The sequence below is a fragment of the Monodelphis domestica genome, chromosome 8 (genome assembly GCF_027887165.1).
Source record: "Monodelphis domestica isolate mMonDom1 chromosome 8, mMonDom1.pri, whole genome shotgun sequence".
NCBI lineage: Eukaryota > Metazoa > Chordata > Mammalia > Didelphimorphia > Didelphidae > Monodelphis > Monodelphis domestica.
Genome location: NC_077234.1, coordinates 160,732,745 through 160,757,790, shown reverse-complemented (window position 1 = coordinate 160,757,790; position 25,046 = coordinate 160,732,745). Strand labels below are relative to the sequence as shown.

The 25,046-nt window shown below is 35.3% G+C and overlaps 1 protein-coding gene across 1 annotated transcript in view; it reads right to left on the bottom strand.

Moving 5' to 3' along the window:
- The window catches only part of DNAJC3 (DnaJ heat shock protein family (Hsp40) member C3), a 99,495-nt gene that overhangs the window by 20,159 nt on the left and 54,290 nt on the right, over nt 1-25,046 (bottom strand). Inside the window, exons 5-9 of the mRNA XM_001366295.4 lie at nt 11,799-11,951; nt 9,098-9,279; nt 8,324-8,443; nt 6,921-7,026; nt 6,100-6,220 (exon numbers count right to left, since the gene is read on the bottom strand). Coding sequence (XP_001366332.1) covers nt 6,100-6,220; nt 6,921-7,026; nt 8,324-8,443; nt 9,098-9,279; nt 11,799-11,951 — 682 coding nt within the window. The remainder of the gene's footprint in view (nt 1-6,099; nt 6,221-6,920; nt 7,027-8,323; nt 8,444-9,097; nt 9,280-11,798; nt 11,952-25,046) is intronic.

Here is a 25,046-nt window from a genome sequence, read left to right as displayed (position 1 = left end):
CCTTAATCACTACACCTCCAGTGAACATTTTCTATACCAAATAAACAAAATCTGTGTTCTCCTCTACAAAATCAGGTGGTTTGACCAGATAGTCTTTAAGGTCTCATCTCCATCTTATCCTACTGATGAGCAAATTGGGGCCCAAGAAGGTCATATGGCTTATCTAACTTCATGCAGTTATCAAACTGCTAAAACAGTAATTTACTTATAAACAAAATATCTTCCAATCTGAAAAAAGTCAAGGGACATCATTTTTCCTTTGCTTTAATTAAATTATTGCCTAATTAGATTTCTTGTAATTAGAAAATTCACATTTTGAAAAGATTTATATTTATTTATTTTGTTAAGTCATGTCTAACTCTTCATGATCCAGTAGACTATAATGCTGCCTATGAGGTTTTCTTAGCAAAGACACTGGAGAGTGTAAGGAAAAGATTGCAACACAAGATGGATGTGCACGAAAAAGGGAGGAGTGCAAGATCCAGCTTTTCCTTTAGCTGGCTTCCTGGTGTCTGTCCTAGTTCCTTAAATCTCCTAATATTGCCATCTATTACAATTGGCACCCCGAGAAAAATCTTACCCATCCCAGACTGAGAGAAATACATTGGAGGGAAGAAGATGCTGTTACAAATCATATGTGGACTGTTAGTATTGGCTGCTATCACCTGTTATTGGATGTACATCATTTTGTACAGTGCTGTAACTGGTGTAGCAATAGACACTATAGGGTTAAGAGCAAATACCATGGCTTTTATAACAACCGTGCCATTTACTATGAACACAATGGTATGGCAGATTAAAACTCAGGTTTATGTATTTGCTATGGCTGCAATTCAGACTATTACATATATTAGAAACCTCATAAAATTCATAACACCCAAAAAGGCAGCCCAGATTCTTGTGATGGATATTAACCTTGAACAAATGGTCAGAAAAATGTGTGAAGAATATCTCCAGAAAGAAGGACAAGGACAGACTCAGGAAGGGAGTGGGCAAAAGACAACAGGGCTGATGGATAAAGAAATTAAGGATAAGGACAAGAAATGTAAAGATAAAAATAAGAAAGGGTCTGAGGGAAAAGTCAAAGAAGATATACACTCAAATATAAATGAAGATCAATTAGGAAATGACTTAAACCAAGAAAATTGAATTGGTCCAACAATACAAATGGCAGAGGATGACAGTACAGTGTAAAGTGATACATTGGCAATAAATTCAATATCCACAGAAAAACCAGAAACATGTGTATGGATTAAGGTGGAGAAGAAACAATATAAAGCTCTCATAGACCTGGTGCTTCAAAATCAGTCCTAAAGATACTTCCAGGAAATATCACCATAGGGGGTATGGTTTCAGTGGCTAGAGCTACAGGGAGAAATACAGGAAGTCCCAGAGCTCAAAAACACAATGGTTAAGCTAGGTCCTCTCACCATTGATCATACATTCTTATTAATTCCTGGATGTCCAGATAACCTTTTAGGACACGATTTTTTATGTAAGATTGAGGCAACCCTGCAATGTGAACATTCAAGGAATATATACCTGCATTTATGCAAGCATTCTTTAAAACATTACATTGATTGGAGGAAAAGCCTGAACAAATTCAAACTTTAACATCATTGTGTGAGATACCAAATGACATTCCACAAGGGACTTTTGCTAAACATCAGTAAAGATAGAAGTCAGGGATGGCGTACCTCCTAAGATGCCTAAATACAAATTGAGCAGAGAAGCTATAGAAGGCATAACACCAATTATCAACAGCTTATTAGAATAAGGTATTTTAAGATCTACAGTGTTTGAATTTAATAGTCCAGTTTTGGCTATTGAGAAAAACAAGCTGAACACAGACAGGACACAATGCTAGAGATTTGTACAGAATCTTAAGACAGTGAACAACTTTATAAAGAAAATATACAGTGACACCTTCATCAAATGATATTATCACACAGATACCACCAGATGCCTGGTGATATGCAGTGACAGATCTGAGCAATGCATATTTCACCATACCACTGCACCCTGACTCGCAAAACATTTTTGCTTTCCAATGGGGACAAACTCAGCTCTGTTACACGAGGGTAGTCCAAGGATGTTGTGAGTCAGCCTCTATATTCTGCTAACTACTTCAAAAGAGATCTAGCTAATATCAGATTCAAACACAGTAAGTTGGTGCACTATGTGGATGATTTACTGTTAGCATCACCTAACCCAAAGACTTGCTTGGAAGATTCAAAAATGTTACTGATAGAGCTTTATAAGAGAGGACACAAGGTCTCTAAGAAGAAAATTCAGTGGGTTCTCCCCATTGTTGAATCCCCAAGTTGAATATCTTGGATTTATCCTGGAAGAGGGCACCAGGAAAATTTCAAGTAAAAGGATAGCAGATATACAGAAGCTAGGCATCCCTAGTACCAAGAAACAATTCAGGGCATTTCTAGGGGTTGCTGGTTTCTCAAGACAGTATATTGTAGGGTATTCTCATATTTCAAAGTGTTTGACTGACTTGACAACGAAGGAGGTTGAAGAACCCTTGCAATTAACTAAAGAACATCTACATGCTTTGTCAAAGTTGAAACAAGTCATTTTGACAGCTCTGGCTTTAGGGATACCAAGCTACAAAAAGGAGGTCCACTTATAGGAACATGAAGCTAAGGGTATCACTTCAGGAATGTTGGCACAATATTTTGGTTTTAATTTAAGAGCTGTTGCATTTTACAGTTCTATCCTAGACCCGGTCACACAAGGAAAGGTACACTGCCTGAGAAGCATTGTTGCAACTGCTCTCATGGTGAAGAAAGGAAATGATGTTGTACTGGGATGCAACCTATCTGTGTATTCTGCACATCAGATTGAAAAACTATTACGATCACAGAATATACATGCTTTTTACAAATGCAAGAATATCTCAGTATAAATTTGCTGGGTAATGATAATATAACCATTCACAGGTGTGCACCGGTGAATCCAGTGACTCTGATTCCAGATTTGCCATTAGGTGGAGAACCACTGGATGACTGTAGCCAAGTGGTAGAAATGATGTATAAGCCTAGAGAAGACACACCTCTTAGTGATCCTGATATGGAGTTATACACTGGTGGATCCTCATATATCTATAGAGGACACAGGGTCACGGGGGCAGCTATGGTAAATAATGATAAAGCACTTTGGCATGCATCATTACCAAGTCATGTTAGTGCCCAGGGTGCCAAGTTAAAGGCTTTGCTCGAAGAAAATATCTGAAATATTGCCAAGAGCCCTAACAATATTTTAACTATTGTTCCTATAAGTGGAAAGCTATACATGAGAGTACAAGAAGAACAAAATTGAAAGCACTGCATAGAATAACACAAGAACAATAACAACACAAATGAGAGACACGAAAGTACAAGTTACAACAGAAATAAGCACTGCAAATCAATGATGAAATAGCCCCATATATGAAGATTATAGCTATGTAAAGTAAGAAATGATTTCTGCTTACAACAATAATGAAAATGAAACAAAGTCACTTAACTAAGAAGACACATCTCTGCAGAATACATTGCATCATGTATTATTCGATCTACACCAACAAGAACATAAAAACCATAGACTAAAGGAAAAATTCTATCTCCAAGAAAAATTCAAAAGTCAAGATAATCTCCTAATATAAATACCTCAAAGAAGCAACTCTACATAAAATGAAACCCCTTGTGAAATTAAGCATCAAATAATATTAGATAATCATTTCAAAATCATAAAATATATCTTAAAAATTTATTCAGTACAACATACTGCATACACCCACACATGAAGATTATCATACAGAAAAGCATACTTCCATGCATGAAGAACCAATTCATGAAGACTGACAGGGACACATGAAGAATTCACTTACTTCCCTGCACAAGCAAACAAAAAAAAATCAATCTTACATACATGCATACAAAGCTTACATACATGCATGTTTCTGTATGTTAAAGAACATGGGACTTTAATCAAGGTGAGATGACAGACAACACATGAATGCTGTACAGATGAAAAACCCAAGACATGTTTGTTTTCTACAATCAACACCAAAGACATGGAAAGACTTTGAAATCTAGAACTGATGGTGATGAGGTCACGTAAGAAAGCATCATACATGTTAACTTCACACATAGGCACATGCACATATACAATTACACATAAAAACAGCATGGAAAGGAATCTCATGGATTGGGTGAGTAAGTAACATTTCATAATTAGAACACACACAAAATTCATACTGATATAATTGTGAGTTCTGTGGAAAATTCAAACAAAGAAAATTTCTTATCTGCATGACTTTGAACAGAACTCACATACAAAATATGTCATAATTGTACATATATAACTTTATACAGACAAAACTATGTACATTTGTAAAATACTAATGAAACTAACAGTCTAACAGTATAATATTAAGTTACTAACATTCTAACAACTAACACACAGGGCAAGATTTAGAGAAGTTATTTAAAATTCTAAATGTATTAGGGACAGATGAATAATATAGTTAATATAAGTTAAGCTAGATAGTAATGTTAGGAATGGATATTGTTTATGAAAACTTTAATTTAGAACAGACCTTAGTCATTAGGAAATAAGGAAGTTATAGTGTTGTTAATAATATTGTTTAAATTTTTTGTGTTGGTTATTATTGTATTTCAAACCATATTTCTGTATTGCATTTCTATGACCTACACCACTTTCCTTGATCCCAAATCTTAGCATAGGGTTAGATAGTTTAGAATAGTGGAGACAGACTAAGATTTTTATTTTGGGGGTAGTGGAATTTTTAAAAATAGTATAGTTTCAGAGCTTAGATAGTTAAGTTTTATTATTAATAATATGAAAGGTAAGTATGATATGACTGATGCAGAATTACTGGATTTAAATTCTGCCAAAGAAGAAAGTAGGGATTTGTAAGGAAAAGATTGCAACACAAAATGGATCTGCAAAAAAAAGGCAAGAGATTTGGAATTTGGTGAACCGCCAATCAACCAGATGGAGACGGGATTCCAATAGAATCTCGGAGAGGGGATAGTTGGGAAGCCCAGCAACTTGACTTCACTTCTCCTTTCCTCTGACTGTTGGAAGGAAGCAGGAAAACCAATTCCTCTCTTGGTCAATGATTATTTATCTGAGTACTAAGAAGATTTGGAGCTTAGCTCTGAAGAATCTGTCAGCTTTTGCTATCAATTTCTCCCTAAAAAGAAAATAACCTTATTTCCTGAATTGAACACATTGTGAAAATCTTTAATCAACAGGAAATCATAGGAAGTTAGGGAAACCTATTTTCCTCTTTCCCCCTTCCCGTCTTTACCTCCTCAACCTTAAAGAATAAAACCCTCTTAGTTAAAAGATTTAAATTGTAGCATTAGTTATTGAGAAAACCCTTCATTCAAGCTTACCATTCTTGAGATGAACTTTTAGATCAGTTGAGAAAGGGACAGGAAGTGGTGTGGGGGGAGGAGTGTAAGATCCAGCCTTTCCTTTGGTTGGCTTCCTGGTGTTTCTGTCCTATTACCATAAATTTCCTAATATTGCCATCTATTACAAGGGGTTTTCCATTTCCTTCTCCAGTAGATTAAGGCATAGGGGTTAAGTGACTTGCCTAGGGTCACACAGCTGTCTGAGGCCACATTTGAACTCAGATCTTCTAGACTCCAGGCCCAGGGCACTATCCATTGAGCCATCTAGCTACCTCCATATTTATTTAATCCTTGGTCAATTTTTAACAATTAAAAAATAAAATGAAATCTGGCCATATCCTCCCTCTAAAAACTGTCTAATTTGCATATTATGATTTAAAATTAAAACTTTTTCACAAGATATGGTGAAATATTTTTCAACCACTTCATATTTAAAATTTTCTTAGTGGGGGATTCAATTGCAGATCAAATTCCTAATAAAGTAAGACATCTGTGTTCCATGAAAAAAGAATAATTCTTAAGTATTTCACTATTTCTTAAGTCTATAAAAATTCTTAAGAGCATTTGGAAAATTAGTTGAAAGCAAAGTGACACAGAACAGAAGTCTCATTTGGTACACCAAAAGTATTAAGTCATTGAATCCATGTTCCAAAAGGTTTACCTTCATCATACATTTCCTCTATTAAATAGGCTTCTGCTCTGTCTTTGAGAGCATTCACATTGGCAGGTTCCAACTGTAAAACTTCTGAACATGCTTTAATCGCTTCAACAGGTTTTTCATCCTAAAAACAATTAACAAAAAAGGAAGCATAGTTGTGCATTCATAAACTAGGCAGAAATATGTTTTATTTATTTATTTTTTTTTTATTTGAGTAGGAAAGCCCTTTATTAATGCCCTTGCAAGAGCAGGTGCAGGACAGGAGCTTGGTAGCGGGTACACCTTGAGGGTAGGGACAGCAGGATATTTCCTAAGCCTAGTGAGGGAAGCCCTCCCTTGTTTCCTCATTGGCTGAGAAAAATCAGAGGTTATAGTCTATCCAAAGAGTCCTCTCCCCTTGGGCCACAGTTTTGACAATGGGGCTCTCTCTTATATAGATTTGCTGGCATGTAGTTTCCCTCATTAGATTATCAGCTCCTTCAGGGAAGGAAATGTCTTTCACTTCTTTTTGTATCCCCAGCAATTAATACAGTGCCTGGAGTTATATTCCCAAATGGAATCATACTGAATTTAATTTATTCAGCATTGTTATTTTTACCCAAACATGATTTATTTCACTAGAAAATCCATATGGAAAACTGAACCTGAGACCCACGGAGAAAATATTTACTGCATCTTAAATAAAATTTAGCAGTTAGCTAAAAAGACAGACTCCTAGTCAGGTGCAGTTGAAGGCTCTATTTCATTCTTGCAAGAATAGATACCCACCAGGATATAAGGCCAAGTGTCAGAAATATAAGTTTTAAGAAAAAATAAACTGTTACCTTGGAGAAGCAATGGCAAATCCTCTCTTTGGAACGAATAGTATAAACAGGTGTATTTGGCTCTGTTTTCATTACAGATTCATATTTGCTAACAGCATCTACGTATCTGTTACAAAGTAAATAGGTGATAAGTACTTTATAATTCTGTTTCCTGAACAATTATCTGCACTATCTGTTGTTGACAGGATGCCATCTGACCAAATCAATATATTTCTCCAAAAGCCAAATGTTCAATTTGCTTAAGTTTTGTCTTTATTTGAAGAAAATCATTTATTATCATTCAGAAGCTTCTCTAAAGCCACGAAAAATGAACATACCATTACTGCATAAAGTACATTAAGTACATTGGGATAAATGTAAAGTACACCTATGCTTGCCAAAGCACCTACAAAGATCACTTTATCACAGAAACACCTTGATGGAATTGTAACAATAGGATTCAAAACAACTTTAAATATCTGTCTTGCACTTGATTACATCCAGCAAGTTTTACCAGATTATTACTAGAACCACATTTCTGAACTACTCCAATCAGACCAATATAAGTTAAGAAAATGCTACAGCAGAGAAAAAATAAGCATTTACATAGTGCTTAGCATCTGCCAAGCACTGGGGCTAAAAGGGGCTAATACATAAATATTATTCTCATTTTAACCTCACAAGTACTCTAAGAGGTAAGCATTGTTATTATCCCAATTTTACAGCTGAGGAAAGAAAGCAAAAGGAGCTAAAGTGATTTGCCCAGAGTCACCACAGCTAGTGCCTGAGGTCACATTTGAACTCCTGGCCCAGCACTCTATCCAATGAGTCACCTAGCTGTCTCTAAAATAAGCTTAAGTTTAATGACACATAAAAATTCACTATGAACTTTAGAATAGCTTTTGGGAATACACACAGAAAAAAACAATTAGAGCCATATTTTAGTAAATGTCATATGCCATTTGATAACAGGGATCCTGATACTTTCACAGCTAATATTGATGCATCTCACAAGTAAATTTGAAAGTTTTCACAAACTTTAACACTATTTCAGAATTTAAGTTATGAAGGCGATAAGTTGCTATGGCATTACAGATAGCATATAATTTTTTTTCTTTAGAATATTTTTCCATGGTTACATGATTTGTGATCCCCACCCCACACCCCACTCCACCCCCGGTCCTCTTCTCTTCCCCTTCCCAGAGCTGATGGGCAGTTCCACTGGGTTATACATGAGATAGCATAAAATTTTTAAGAAGACTCATCAAGTTCCAAATATCATCTTTGGGATCCTGTTTTCACAGGCCAAGAAATTATTAGTCTAACAGAATTATCATCTGCACATTCTCTCTGGATACTGAACAGGTTTTAACACTGGTTTAACAGAATCCTGGCCAAACTAGAATAAATAAATTCAATCTTACCTGCCTTCTCTGATGAGCTCCTCTGCTGACTCAATAAGTTTATTAAGTTTCTTTACTTGCTTATAATGTGCAAAGCATCTTTTATGATCTTGATCAAGCTTTAAACATTCTCGGACTTCACTGTTAATGTATTAAAAATAAAAGGAACATAATACATTTATATATCTCAAAATGAATTGACAGTTTTTCTATACTATTTTTAGGAATCAAAGTAAAAGGTCTTTGTTCATAGACTGATCATAGCAGCAAATTATAGAATACTAGAGCTATAAAAGGCCCAATGATAAAGTTCCATCTGCTAATTTTAAAGATGAGGAAACAGATGGTGAAGACTTGACCACTGTAACATAGCTAGCCAGTAGCATTGCTGTGACTATTATACAGATCTTCTAACTCCTAGGTTAGCTTCTTTCCAATATAGGATACACACACATTTTTTTTTTACAAATGCACTCATTTAAATTATTGCATATCTGTGTATAAAACAATGTAATAGGCATATTTAACTTGGGAGAATATGAAATCTTACATCAAAGTATAATATTGTCAGGAAGAGAACTGCTTTGAATTCACTTTATTCTACAAAACATTTGGAATCAAAATATTATTAGGGAATAGTAAAAAAAAAGACACAAATATGTAATTTAATACCATGAAAGTAATTGTTAAATGGACTGTACCCTAACTCTAATAAAAAGACAATAGTTTACGTAAACTTGAGTTTTGCAGTGTAAATGCTGTTGATATACTAATTCAAATAGTAAGAAAACTGACCTGAGTGACAGTTCATGATCTCCCAGCTGATAATATATTGTGCTGATTTTGTAAAAAGCCTCAGTATTGTCATTCTTCAATTTGGATGCAGATTTTAAATCACTAATAGCTTTCCCTGGCTCCCCTTCTTTTATAAAGCATTCAGCCCGAAGTTCTCGCAGCTCTGCATCCCAAACACAAACCTTAAGAAACAGAAGAACTAGACTTTGAGCAAGAAACACAGCAAAGTTAAATTAAAACATTCATATCTGCATCCCACATATCCTTATTCATATCACTTATCAATAAGCATTTTCAATTCTGCTTTCTCCATTTTTCTCATTAAATTGAAGTACTTATTTTCTAAAACAATGAATTGTTGTACCCTCCTCAAAAAACTCACCTACCTACAGATTTTTATATCCTACTAGAAATAATTCTTAAGTATCAGGGCAGCTGAGTGGCTCAGGAGATTGAGAGCCAGACCTAGAGATGGAAGGTCCTAGATTTAAAAATGGCCTCAAGACACTTCCTAGCTGTGTGACCCTGGACAAGTCACTTAACCCCACTGCCTTACCACTCTTTTGTCTTGGAACCAATACACAGTATTGATTCTAAGATGGAAGGTAAGGTCTTTAAAAAAAAGTATCTTAAATTATAAGAGAGAAATACAGATAATTCTTTGAATTTGGGGGAGGGGGAGATCAGGGACTACTGCAGGAAGAAGAAATGTCCATCTGCTCAGGTAATAAATTGAAATGCCCCTTTGTTCCTTCCCTAATATGAAATACACTTAAAACTATTATCTGGCTCCTATAGCACATAATTGCAGCTTAACAAATATTTGTTGGACTGAACTGTTAGGGTAAATTATTTTAAAAACAAAATTTGACACTGGGCAAGATAGTGACATAACAGAAAGCCTACCTTGGGAATTGGCAGAGCCTTGATTCAAGTCTGGTCTCTGACACACACTGGTTTTCATGACTCTGGGGGAGTCACTTAATCTTTTAGTGTCCCCTAGGCAAAACTGCCTAAGACTATAAACTGTAGAGCAGATATCAATTTGAATTGTTAGAGGAAGCTTCCTTGACATCAATGAAAACTCAAAGGCTCATCCAAAAATGTTTATATATAAGTTTCAATTACAAAGTAAGTCTGAATAAAATATAAAAATCATGAAACTCTAATTCAGCTGAAACTTTTGAGTCTCTTTATTTCACTGAAGAGTGAACAGGATATAAAAAATACATAATTATTCATCACTTTGGTGAAATCCCAAATCAAATGAGGATCAAATGAGACTGGAGATGTTTGTCTTAGCTTCTGATATTTTGTCACATGCTACTAAAGTGAGAAATATTCTCAGTAGGGTGAAGATTGGATAATTATCCTTTACAGTAGTAATGATGAGCAATATAATGAAGATCAAGAACTCTGGGAAAAGACTATATTTTTCAGCACAAACATTACTATAGGAAGAAGAATATTAATGAAGCTCCAATGAAGGGGCAGATTTTATATTTCAGAGAGAAGTTCCCCATAGCAATCATATTAGCTATATTTATGTAAACATCAAACTACAATTATCAAGACCAAATGAAAATCAAAGATATTATACCTGCAGCAAACCGCAAAGTTAAAGTGGCTAGGGGAACTATAATCTACTCAATTTTAACTTTGAATTCCCTTGTGGAAATTACTGCACTGACTGGAGTGGTCAGTTTTCCCCTTTACTTCAATAAGTAAGTTGTAGAACTTTTCATTAAAGAAACATTTTGCACACCAAAGCCAATGCTATTTTTTGCAAGGTGAAAGTAAAGCCATGTTTTCAGATATAGTCAGAATATAAATTCTGTTTGGGTCAATCTGCATTTCATGAAGCACGTTTTATTCATATAGGAAGTTAACATTATAAATATTGCCTATGTGAAGGCAAAATAAACATATATATGAACCCTTTGCCTGACTTAGAAATATAAAACACAAACATAACCTTCACTTCATATCTCAGTACTATCAGAACAAAAGCATCTATTGGGAATCAGATAGTAAATCAACAAGAAAATAGAAGCAGGAAGCTCAGAACCAAATACAAATTCCTTGGGATTAGCTCACAAAGATTTCTTTCAATTCCCATCAATAATTTTTTTTCATCCCTTACTGTCTTAGAATGAATACCAAGTATCAGTTCCAAGGCATGAGATCAGTAATGGGTAGGCATGTGGGATGACTTGCCCAGGGTCACTAAGCTAATTAGCATCTGAGGCTACATCTGAACCTGGGACCTCCCATCTCTAGACGTGACTCTCAATCCACTGACCCACCTAAGATGTACTACCTCCTTCAATTATATATTTATATAATTCTATATATAACTCTCTATCTTATAAATTCCCCATTTTCACTTTATTCTATCTTCCCAACCTTCCTTTCTCCTTCAATTCTAGTTTCTTCCTGGCCTTTTCTTCAAAGAAATTCCTTTTCCCCCCCAAATTAAAAAATCAACAAAAACAAGAAATCTCATTAAAAATAAAGAAATGAATCCCCACAATTCCACTGACAGAATTTGGAGACATTCTAATTGTGTGTTAATCTCAAAGGTGTTACTTTGCACTCTGGATTGGAAGCTCTTCTTGGCATTGCCAAATACCAAATTACCAAATACCAATGACTAAGGCCCTTCCCTGAAGCAAAAAGCTTTCTGCAATGACAAACTTACCTCTAAAATACTATCAAGGAAAGTTATAGCAGCTCGATAATCAGCCCGATCAAAAGCATAATGTGCTTGTGAATGTAAGCGCTGCATTTCATCAGCTTTTAGTAGCTGAGACTGGGCTTCCTTTTCTTCATTCTCACTAGGATGAGATTTTAGCTGTAAAAATAAATTTAAAAAATTAAATCGAGTTATGGATTTGCAATCTCTTAATTCTTATAAGCATAATATACCTCTGGTTCTGATTTCTTGGGAAAAATTTTAAGGAGAAAGGGGAAATAATGGAGGAAAATTTTTAATTCATATTAAAAAGAATCCTATATATCTCCAATGAGTATTACTATTACTCAAAATATTTTTATGCAAAATGATTATCTTTTAAGTATTAAGAGCACTGAATTTTAGATAAAGCTATATAGAGAGAGATGTCTTAATTCTTCCTAACAATATACTAGATTATCATCAAAAAGTAGTCATTGAACATCTATCTATATGTGAAGTAGATCTAGGGGCTATGAGACTAAAAACAGAGATAGCTTTTTCCACTTCTTTTGAACACTTCACCATGTTAAAGGAAGAAAGGAACATGATGAAGAGAACTATATAGAATCCTAGGCTTTAAGCTCTATAGTCAACCCTGATCCTCACAGAATGATATGGATAATTTTGCCAAATTGAAAATTGCCAAATTGCAAAAAAAAAAAGGCAAATTTTGCCATGTATATATATTATTACTGCTTTAGTAGGAAAAATTAAGTATTTAACCCAGGTACAGAATTTAGTGCATCAGTTGTAAAGTGATGATGGAAAAACAAGAGGAGTTTACAGTAGGAATGGAAATTAAATTTCTTAAGATAAAAATTATTTCTAAAGACATGGGTAATAAAAAATGCATGATTTCTGAAATTAGAAAAATTAATGTTCCCATTAATCCTAATAAATGAAAATGTAGGAACAGTTCCCCTCTGTGTTCAAAATCCAGCTTTATTTTGGAGAGGATCTCATCTCTTCTCTGGTAAAACTGAAATTTTGTTCCATTTAATAGTATAAATTTTTATAAAAAAAGATTTAGCTAAAAGATCAGTATAACTACTTAAAAAAAATTTTACTTTTTGTTATCTGTTGAAGATACATCATTTAAGTCACCTGTTGACTCCCAAGAAAAAAGCTGTTTTAAAACCAAGTAGAATCGATCACTCTTTAAAACAAAGCAAAAACTGCCAGAAAACTTTCCAATTTTAAAGAAGATTTTAAGAACTTAGAAGACTAAGTTTTGAATTGTTCTAAGGACATGATGTTAGTGAACTATCTATGAAAAGGATTCATATCCTATTATGCAATCTTCTATTTCACCTACCAAATTTCCATCTTCTCTGGTGTGATAACCAAGAATGCAGATATTAAGAGTCACAAAGGATAAATCTGACAGCTAACCAATAAATGAAAAACAGCATTCTTCATTCAATATCTTTTGAGGAAGAGAAAGAAGGGGAAATCATTACATCTGATTACAGAGCTTTAACTGGGCATTTTTGCACATGAAACAAATACTTTCAATGCGCTAAAGACAATTGGCATAAAAAAGCTTCCTAAACTAGAGAGAAGAGGAAGTTTTGAGGGAGAGAGAGACCCTGAGATATAAGAAGACTGTATACCCCAATGTGAAGTAGAAAGGAATCAGGACATTTAGTACTATTGTTTTTTAATTAATTATCTGCAATAACCAAGTGCTATAGTCAGTTATCTCTTCATACATACAGGAAGTTAAGTTACTTGGAGCTGGGAGTGAGATAGTAATCTTTATAATAAATTTATGCTTCTGGGAAATAAGATGAAAAAGTCTTGAAGCCACATCACCTTCCCCAAAACTGTGAAAATATGTTAGAGCCAGAAAAAACCCTTAAAGGATCATCTAACCAAACTAGTTCATTTTACAGAAAAGAAACAGGTTCTACTCTCTCAACTGAGGGCCATGTCTCTTACTTTGCTGAGAAAAGTAAAGTTTTCATTCTCTAAATGACAAGTGGTCAAGGGATACAAACAAACAATTTTCAGATGAAGAAATCAAAGCCATCAATAATCATATGAAAAAAATGTTCTAAATCCCTCTTGATTTAGAAAAATGCAAATTAAAACACAGAGGTACCACGCCTCACACCGTTCAGATTGGCCAATATGGAAGTAAAGGAAAACAGTAAATGTTGGCAGGGATGTGGTCAAATTGGGACATGAATGAATTGTTGGTGGAGGCTATAAAAAATCGTGCACCCTTTAATCTGGTAACACCACTACCGGGCCTGCATACCAAAGAGATAATGAAAAAGGGGAAAGGACCTACTTGTACAAAAATATTTCTCACAGCTCCTTTTTGTGGTGGTGAAGAATTGGAAATTGAGGGAATGTCCATCAATTGGGAAATAGCTAAACAAACTGTGGTATGTGATGATAATGGAATACTATTATATTATAAGAAATGATAAGCAAGATGATTTCAGAAAAAGCTAGAAAGATCTGCAGGAATTGATGCAGAGAAAAATAAGTAGAACTGGAAGAACATTGTACACCGTAACAGCAATATTAGAAAATGATTATCTGTGACAACTTGGCTACTCTCACTAATGTAGTGATCTGGGACAATCCTGAAAGACTTATGATGGGAAATGCTATCTGCCTCCAGAGTTGGAGTCATCTTTTAACATCAGTGTAAATTTATGGTTTTATTTAGGGGTTTGGGTTATATATGAGTTTGCTCTTACAACAATGACCAATATGGAAGCATGTTTTCCATGACAATAATTTTTTAAATTGAGGCTTTTTTCTCCTTGTGATCTAAAATTCCTTTGATATCAGCCCCCTACTCTCTCCCTCCTTTTCCGTTGTCTCAAATAATGAGCACTTATTCCCTGATACGGCTAACTTCCTCTACCTGTGCCATTAATCCCATTCCTTCATGACTTCTCTGGTGGCACAGACAGGTGCATGCCACACTGGATAGAGCAACAGGCTTGGAGTTTGTAAGATCTGAATTTAAATCCTTCTTCATACATACACTTACAAGCTATGTGACCCTGGGCAAGCCAATTAACCTGTTTGCCTTAGTTTCCTCAACTATAAAATGAGGTTCAATATAGCGTCTATCTCCCAGGATTGTTGTGAGGACCAAGTGAGATAATAATTGTAAAGCATTTAGCATAGTGCCTGGCACAGAGTTAGGACTATATAAATGTTAACTATTACTATTATTAGTTCTTATATATGTAATGTGTTTTTCAAACTTCAAAGGGCTATATAAATGCTAGTTATCACTCAGCTGAAATGGTTCTAATCAAAATTACTTATTAATGATCCTTTACTATCAAATCTCAGGCTGTTTTTTTTTCCCTTAGTTCTGACCTTTTTGGCTGATCGTCCCGTTTTATATTTCTGATCACTCTCTACAATTTTCATGACTACTCTGTTATAATTGTTTCCTCCTACAAGACAGTTTTCTCTCCTTTACTGGCTCATCATCTGTATTAAGACCCTAGGTATTCCCTTGCCTCTGTCTTATGCCCTCTTTTCTTCTCTCTAAACACTCCTTCAATGATTTCATCACCTCCCGTGGGTTTAATTATCACTTCTCTGTAGATGATTTACTGATCTAGCTATCTCCAGTCTCTCCCTAGAGACTCCTTTTAGCATCATCAAATGCCTATTTGGACATTTCAAACTGGATACCTCAAAGCTCTCACAAAGTCAATGTGTCCAAAATAAATTAATTATCTTTCCTCCAAAACCCATGTCTCCTCCAAAACACCTCTCTTTTTGCAAGAGGCACCTCTGGAAGGAACAATATACAAACCATTGTGCCAATGTAAGTTAGGCTAGTTTTTCCTTAAAACAAAAAAATCTTACTAGGCTAGAAAGGGAAACTGAGGCACTGGATACAAAACCTACTTCTTTGTTTCCCTTAAGAGATTTACCCTATGTTTTTTTCCAGACAATGGGATTATTCATTTAAAATCCCATAAACAATTTTTATCTGCAGAATTAGATTCAATTAAGAGGAGAATCCCTAGATACATTGATGAACCCCTTAAAGTCATAAGATAATTTAAATGTGCAACCAAAATATTTGACCCTGATTTTGCTTATTTTACACTTGTTATGGAAGAACTACTAACTAGAAAAAAGGAGTAATTTGTAGAATAAACCTGTAAAAATCCTGCATCAATGGCCACACGATTTTGAGGACCTTGACTTAAATTCAGTCCATAATTATAGAATTTTAAAACAAGCAAGACAGTCATTTATAAAAGTAATGAAGTCAAATACAAAAAGACCTGACTGCTGGTTGAAATTTGAGCATATTAGGTAAGAGATTGGGGACTCACCTGCAGCATCCCTGGAAAAATTGATGGATGCTGCAGAAATGCAATTAGGGTTTGACGTACTATCTGAGGAGATAATTGCACACATAAGAAGATTGTTTATAAAGAATGCATGTAGTGTGGTAAAGGATTTTTTTTTTTTAATAAATGCCCTGATTGGGAATCTTTAAGTTTGGAAGATATTAAGAGAGAATCTATGTTGATTTGACTGATAAGGATACAGATGAAAAAGATAGTATTATTGAAGAATTAAAAAAACAATTACAGGAAGCAAATAAAAAAGTAAAAAATAGTGAGATCAAGGAAATTAAAGCAGTAGTTGCATTGAGATCAGTACAGCCTAAAAATCAAAATGTTTCTAGGGAAAGGAGGTCTGAAGCTCCTATATGTTTTTTGTGCAATCATTTGGGATATTTTGTAAGGGATTGCCGGTATACAGGACAATTCCCTAGACAACTGAATAGAGGAAATAGATTTAATAATGTATGGAGAGAGAAATTCTCATGTGTGGGATGATAATAATTTTAATAACGGAAATAGATATAAAGGACAAGTTAATGCAAATGGTTGTCCCAATGCTTGCTGTCAAGGGGTTCAAGCACCTGATCTAAAAACTATGCAAGAGTGGATAAAAAAAAAAAGTGGATAAAGAGCCAGACCTAAATTTAGTCAAGTAGTTGGTAATGAGAAGGGAGACCAGAACAACGGTGCCTATTCCTTATGAAGGTGTACCCAGAGTTCTCAAGTGTTGGGTGAGTCAATGCAAAACGGATTTAAGGTTAATGATATTAGATATAATGAAGATAATGTGAATGAATCAGTGAATAATGTAATTGGAACAAAAGAAAATGTAATTAATGTTAATGAATGTGGAGAACAAGAAAATTGTGATATACTAATAGTTGAAAATTCTAAGGATTATGTAATAAAGGAAAATAATGGAGAATGTAAAATGGATAAAGATAATATGATTGTAAATGTGAACAATAAAACTCATGTAGAAGTTAAGGGGACCAATGAGAGTAGTGTTAAATCTGAGGAATGTAATAAAGATGTAAAATCCTGGCAAAGTCATGCAATTCAAGCAGATGTGCATTTGGATAGATAGGAGATGACTGAGCTTTTCACTGATGTCACTATGTTAGCCCTGGTGTTTGAAACATTCCAACCACCAAAAAGCATTAAACCACATCTGTCTGTGATTATTGGAGACCAGAATTATGATCTTCTAGTTGATACTGCTGCAAGAAAGTCAGTATTACAAACTCCTCCTGAAAACTGTAGAGCTATTGGTAAAATGGAAGTAGAGGGAGCTACAGGAAAACCACAAAGAGCAGCAAAATTGCAGCCAAAGATGGTTTCTTTGGGTCCATTAGCTGTAGAGAATGTGTTTCTTTGTATGCCAGGTTGCCCAATGAATCTCTTAGGAAGAGATTTGTTGTATAAACTGAGGGCAACAATCCACTGTACTCCTACTGGTTAAATTTCATTATAGCTCCCAGAAGAATGTATGAAAGGCTTTCCAATGCTTTTCATAGATTCAGAGAGTACAGAGGGCGAATCAAGTTCAGTTTATCCTATACCTGATGACATCCCTAAGGATCTCTAGTCAGTGTTCTACAGATGTGGGATTTTAAAAATCTGCTACTCCAGTCAGAGTGAGGACTAAGAGAGGACCAGTTCTTTGTGTACCTCAATATCCCTTAATTAAAGAAGCACTAGAGGGAATACAATTACAGAATCCCTAATCCAACAAGGGATCATAATACCTTGCTTCTCAGAATTTAATACACCTCTTCCTATTAAAAAGCCAAATTTAGATGAGAATGGCAGATTGTGTATCCCTTTATCCAGAATTTACGCACTGTCAATGATTATGTGATAAAAACTCATCTTGTTGTACCACGTCCACCTGCTATAATTTCTTCCATTCCAAGCCAGGCAAGATAATTCACTGTGGTAGACTTATGCTCAGTTTTTTTCCTCAATTCTATTCATGAGGATAGCCAAAAGATCTTTGCTTTTACTTGGGAAAAGACACAATGGACCTGGACTCTTTTGCCTCAAGGCTTCTCAGGTTCAACAAGTCAATTTTCACAAATTTTAAATAGAGACCTTAAGAGTTTAACATTCAAAGGGAGCAAACTGTTGCATGTTTGTGGATGATATCCTCCTTGGGTCATCAAATGCAAAAGTGCATCTTAGAGATAGCAGGATTTTTTTGTTGGAATTGTATAAAGGTGGACATAAGATCTCCAAGGCAAAATTACAGTGGGTTTTGCCTAGAGTGCAATATCTAGGTTTTGTGTTATCAAAGGGTTCAAGAAGTATCACTCAGAATAGCTTATATTCAAAAGCTGACTGCTCCAAAAACTAAGAATCAGCTCAGAGCTGTTCTTGAAATAACTGGGTTCTGTAGACAATGGATACCTGGTTACAGCCAGATAGTCAAGTGTTTAATTTTACGAGGAACATAGAACCTGAATCTCTGAAACTTAAGTCTGAACATCTGCAAGCTCTTATTAAGCTTAAGGAAGCCATTTATCTACTCCTGCTTTGGGTATCACAGACTATGCAAAACCATTCCAATTATTTGTTAATGTGACCAAAGGAATTGCTTCTGGGGTATTAACATAGACTTTGGGATAAAGTACTATTATGGGTATTATACTTGTCAGCTTGATCCCATAGCTGCAGGTACTGTACCTTGTCTAAAAGGGGTAGCTGCTGCTGCTGTGTTACTCTAGAAGTCTGCTGATTTAGTTTTGGGTTGTCCATTGACTGTATACTGTTCACATCAAATAGAAGCACTAATGAGAAAATTTCACACTCAAGCTTATTCAGATCAAAGAATTTCTAAGTATGAAATCATTCTCCTGGGTAGTGAGAACATCCAGTTAAAGAGATATAGTGTATTAAATCCTGCTATACTTCTTTCTGATTTACCAAAACATGGTGAGCCATTACATGAGTGTGTGGATTTGAAAGACACTCCTATTGGAAATTCAGGCTTGGTTTTATTCACTAACAGTTCTTCATATTTATGTAATGGTATTTGCTGTACTGGTTCTGCAGTGGTCACAGAACTTGAGACCCTAGAAATATAAGTGCTCAGGGAGCAGAGCTTTAGCATTGAAGCAAGCCTGTCTTTTAGCTGATGGTAAAATTGCAAATATCTATACAGATTCTCAGTATGCTTTTTCAGTGTGTCATGCAACAGGGAAAATATGGAAATAGCATGGTTTTATTACTGCATCAGGAAAACCAATTGCACATGCAGAAATAATAACTGAGTTACTGGATACTATCTAAAAGCCAAACCAGCTGGCTGTAATTAATTGCAGAAGCCATACTTTTGGTAGACTCAAGTATCTAAAAGAAATCTTTAGTTGATGTCACTGCAAAGAATGCAGCACAAAATGTTCCAGTATATATAACAAATCTTTCCACTATTGAGTTTACTGATTTCCAACAAGCTTATGTAGACTCAAAGATTCAAACATGGAAGGAGAAATTTGGAGCTAGGAAAGAACATGGTATATGGGTTGCAGATCCTGGGAAACCACTCTTACCAAAAGATTTTTATACCTATTTATGTCAAGCTATTCATTAAAAAGGTCATTTTGGTACACAATCTGTTGTGGATTCTGTAAAGAGACAATGGGTAACACTTAGAATAAGTACTGTTGCAAATGGGATCTATAGTAGCTATTCTGTTTGCCAAAAGTTCAATCAAGATGCATTGAGAAAGAAAGGTTTAGGTGGTAGACCTTTAGCACACTGTTCATTCAAGAGTTTGCAAATAGATTATATAAGTAGGCCAAAAGCCAGAAGATACAAGTTTTGCCTTATAATTGTTGATCATTTAACGAAGTGGCCTGAAGCATTTCCATCTACTACAAATACAGCTAGTTTTGTGGTAAAAGTATTGCTCAGAGAAATTGTTCCTAGATTTGGTGTTCCAATTACCATAAACTCAGATAAAGGATCTCATTTTACACAAGATATTCTGAAAAGAGTTTATGAGAGTCTAGGAATAGCACCTAAGTTTCATGTTCCTTATCATCCATAAAGTTCAGGTCAAGTGGAACATTGAACAGAGAATTCAAGACTATGGTGGGGAAGATTTGTGCTAAAACTCATCTAAAATGCCAGATATTCTTCCCATAGCTTTGTTTTTCCTGCATATAAGACCTAGAATAAAGATGTGCATGTATCATCTTATGAAATGCTATTTGGTCATGCTCCTTTGCAAGCAAAAACTTGTAAGACTGTTTATACTTCTCTCTTGGGAGAGATTGTCAAATTGCTTCATATTTTAACTGCTTTAGAAAGGCTTAGAGAATTACATGATATGGGAGTTTTGATCCAATCTAGTGCATTGGATTATTCTCTCCATAATGTCCAATCAGGTGATCAAGTATATGTGAAAAATTTTGCCAAAATATCGGCTACACAAGAAAGTTGGGTTGATCCTTATACTACTGTATGAATTTAACCTTCATCAGTGAAAGTATTAGGAAGGGATTCTTGGTTCCATTGTTCTCATGTAAAATTAGCTCATAGAATTGATGATGAGGGGGCAGCTGGGTAGCTTAGGGATTGAGAGCCAGGCCTAGAGACAGGAGGTCCTAGGTTCAAATCTGGCTTCAGACACTTCCCAGCTGTGTGACCCTGAGCAAGTCACTTGACCCCCGTTGCCTAGCCCTTACCACTCTTCTGCCTTGGAGCCAATACACAGTATTGACTCCAAGATGGAAGGTAAGGGTTAAAAAAAAAATTGATGATGAGAGTGTGGAAATAGTAGAGGTAGAAAAAGGAGCAATTGCAGAAAAAGAAGAGTTGGTGAATAGCTGCGAATTGGAAAGCTGAGATTTCATTAGTCAAGTTTGAGTCTGCAATCAGAAAGATCAGAAAGGAGAGGACCATTCCTGTGGAAGAGAAGAAGAGGATGATCCAGAGACAACAGAGGACCTTGTGCAGAAAGTGGATGTTCACAAAGGACAATAATGTAGAAACTTTTAAATAGGATTTTTCAATGAAGAGGAATAAGTGATTGATGAAAAAATGTTTGTAAGATTTTGGGTAAGGTAAGTAACATAGCAAATATTCATATTACAATGCATTCAACAGTACATATTACTGCCATGAACTTTGGAGAAGAGATTTCATCAGACAAGATAAGAAGATGGGAAATCTGAAGTTTTGGTAGGTATATTGCATACAATAAAAGTATAACACAACACAACATAACTATATACATATAAGCATCAACATGGTTAGGATAGTGAATTAATGGTTAGTTATTTGTTATAGGATTTAGTTACATGTGCCCATGTAGATATATGGATACTGTTTAGATTTTAGATAGGTTAGAATAGTAGTAGCGTAGGTAGATAGGTTAGTTTTTAGGAGATTTCATTAAGATAGAATATCTAAGTTCAGATGTTCTGTTTTGATATTAGGAAGTATAGTTTAGGGTTGTTAAGTTAAAGTAGGATAGAAAATTACATTACAACATAATGTAAAGTTTGAGTAGAGACCTTGATAAAATGGGAGGAGAAGGAGTGTTTCCTAAGGCTCAGTAGAGCGCTGAACCAGATTTCTCTACCTGTTGAGGACCTGGAGACAGGTCATTTCTGTGATTTGTCAACAACTGCCTGATTCTCAAGAGGGATTTTGTTGAACTCTCTTGCCTGAGTCACACTGATCTTTCCCCTTGGGTCTCTCTCCCTTACCTGTCCTTTGGACTGAACACTAAAATTTAGTTAATTCATTAAGTGTAGAGACAAGAAGTGGTTGGTTGGAAAGGAGGCCAAGGCCCAGAAATCTCTGGCCTTCAGACTTTGAAATCCAACTTCAAGGGGGGGTAGACCCTAGGGCCATCCTTCTCCCACTTACCCTTTTCCCTCATTCCTCCACCATTACCTTCCCTTTGACATCAAATAAATTATATTAGTATTAGATATATATGGGCTTAGGCCTGCCTTTATAATATAATAAAAGGATAAGGATTAGACTAGTTAAATACAGGATTTCAAGGCTGAAATTCTGTCCCAGTCTGTGACAAACCAGAGCTGGGTTTGTCATAACTCTCCACAGAGAAGGGGTTTGATTTTTAAACCCCTTGGCTTAGTAGTTCTAGCAAAGGAACCCTGACATCTTTCCTTTCCAGGTGATGCCATTATAATATTCAGAGGAGGCTAATGGCTAGAGTGTCTTTGGGGAGTGGGATTAGAAAAAGTCATCTTGCTTTTCTGAGGCGGACTCTGCCTCAAGTGTCCTCAACTCCACTGAGGGAGACATATTACCACCCTAACTGAATCTACCTGCTTCAAATCTATCTCCTGCCCCCACTTCTCCCTTTCAGCGTCTCACTGGAGTCATATTCTTCCAGTTGAGACAGAACTTTTGTTCACTCCTCTCACTTAGTGATAGAGGAGAGATTCTTCTCCATTTTCCTCCTCTTTTAAAATACATAATAATATGTATTACATATTATATACTACATATTACATATGTTTAAATAGATAAGCAAATATATGTAGTGTGTATTATAGTTAAGGTTGAAAATTATAAGTTCGTATATGTGTATATAAATATGTCTATAACATGTATGTACATAGTGTGTATTAATATGTGTATATAACACATGTATACAGTGTATATGTATATATGTGTAAAATTATGTATGTGTGTAATATTTGATACTGATTAAGTTCTTTAGATAGGATAATTAGAATCAGTTTTACATAACACTTTGTTTTGTGTAATAAGATTTTAATTTAAATAAGTTTGTTTTGAAGTTTCACCTACTTTTTAATGTATTTTGCATAAGCAAATTTTGATGGATTCATTTAATTTTTTGTGTATAATCTTATGCAATACTGTGTTTATTGTACTTTTCAAATTTTTCTAAGTTTTTTGTTTATACATTGTGATAGTTTTGATAGAATTCTTTTCGGTATTAGTTTATAATAGTATTTTTATGACTTGTTTTGCATGAAGTTTTGTAATTGTATTTCTATTTTGATTTTTTGCATGTTTTGCTTTTGCATATGTTTGCTTTGTGTTTTGAACTTTGTAACTGTTCATTGTATAATTTTTTCCCTTTTCCTTTCCTTTGTTTGAATCCCTAGAATAAGGTAGTGGTAGATAGGATAAGATTAGTGAGTGTAGACTATTATTTTGGGTATTTTAGTTTAGATGGGATTTAAGTTTGTTAGTGCACAAATGCCAAAACATTGTTTTCAACACTATTTTGGCTTTGTGTAAAGGGGGGGGGCGGAACTGTTATAAGGAAAAGTTAAGGAGGAAAGTGTATAAGTTTGCAAAGGAGAGTGGCAGGAGACCAGCAGAAAAGATTCTGGAACTTTGAAGAAAGGGTTAGACTGGTACTGAGGCTGTTAGCTGTCTCTCTGGAGATACCTAAAGGTGGTGGCTGCATTTCCTTAGTAGCTAATCCCATCCTTGTTCCTGTCCTGCTTGCTTGCTGTCTTGGGTGCTGTATTTCATCAAAGCAGAACCTGGTGATCCTAACTGTGTGCAGAGCTTGTGAAACCAGATCTAGGTCATTTTGGATCTAGGATCTTTCCTGAGTCCTACTAAGCTTACACAGACCAGTTCCTTATGCCATCTAAGGAGAGTTTTAGTTTTAGCTTAGCCAAGAACAGGGACTGGGGCTTTTTTAGGAAGTTAGGAGAGGATTAGAGTAGAAAACCTACTCTATGAAGACTCTCCTTTTGGAGATATTAGATCTTTGGGGTATTAGCTAGAAATTTAGCTTTAGGATTATCCCATACCCTATTCTCTTTAATTAAACCTATTTTTCCATTTTACTGAATGGTTTGTGTGTGATCTCAGACCAGGCTATGCCCTGGTCAGGGTGTCTGTTAGCCTTTTCAGCCCACAGTCAACTTACTGGCACTGGTCCAATACAATCCATTCAATCCATTCCCAAAATTCCTGTCTTTTTACACCTAGGATAGCTCCACTATTCATCTCAACTGTCTGATTTTAATATAGGATTTATTCTAGACTGCTCATTCTTCCTCATGCTACAAATCCAATCAATTATCAAATTTTGTAGTTTCTACCACCAAAACATCTCTCACATTTGGCTCTTTCCACTCACACAGCTACCACTTTAGTTCAGATCCTTATAACCTTTCACTTAGAATAATGCAACAAATTCTTAACTATCTCCCTTGCCTCAAACCTCTCATCATTCTGGTCCTTCCAAAAAACAAAGTAATTTTCCTTAAGCATATGTCTGGTTTTGTCTCTCCATACTCTGCCTTCAATGGCTCCCTACTGCCCCTTGGATCAGGTACGAGCTCCTCTGTTTAGCTTTCAGATGCTTCACAATCAGCCCCAACCTGCCTTCCAGTCTCAAAGCAAATATTATTCTCCAAATGAACCTTCTCTCTGTTCCTTACACACAACATTCTGTTTTACCCACAACTTTGCTTTTACAATATCCATAAGTATATCTGGAACCTGTTCTCTTCTCATCCCTCTCTTCCATTAAGCACACAAGTTCAATACCTTCCTGATCCTCCTTTCAACTACTAAGAACCTTTCCCCTCCCTAACTACTTCTATTTATGTCTCCTTAGTCTCCATATATTTATTCTAAATATAGTTCTTAAGGGCAAAGTGGAGTAATGGTTAGGGAATTAGTCTTGGAAGACCTGGGGTCAAGTCTCACTTCTGATATATCCTAGCTCTGCTACCCTGGGAAAAGTCAACCTCTAAGCTCAGAAGTTAACACTCAACAACTAAATCATAGACAAGGCATCACTCTACATTGGAAGGAGTTTCCTCATCTGGTAATGAATTTCTCTATATCAATGAATTCATAGATTTAGCTCTTAAACCCTATT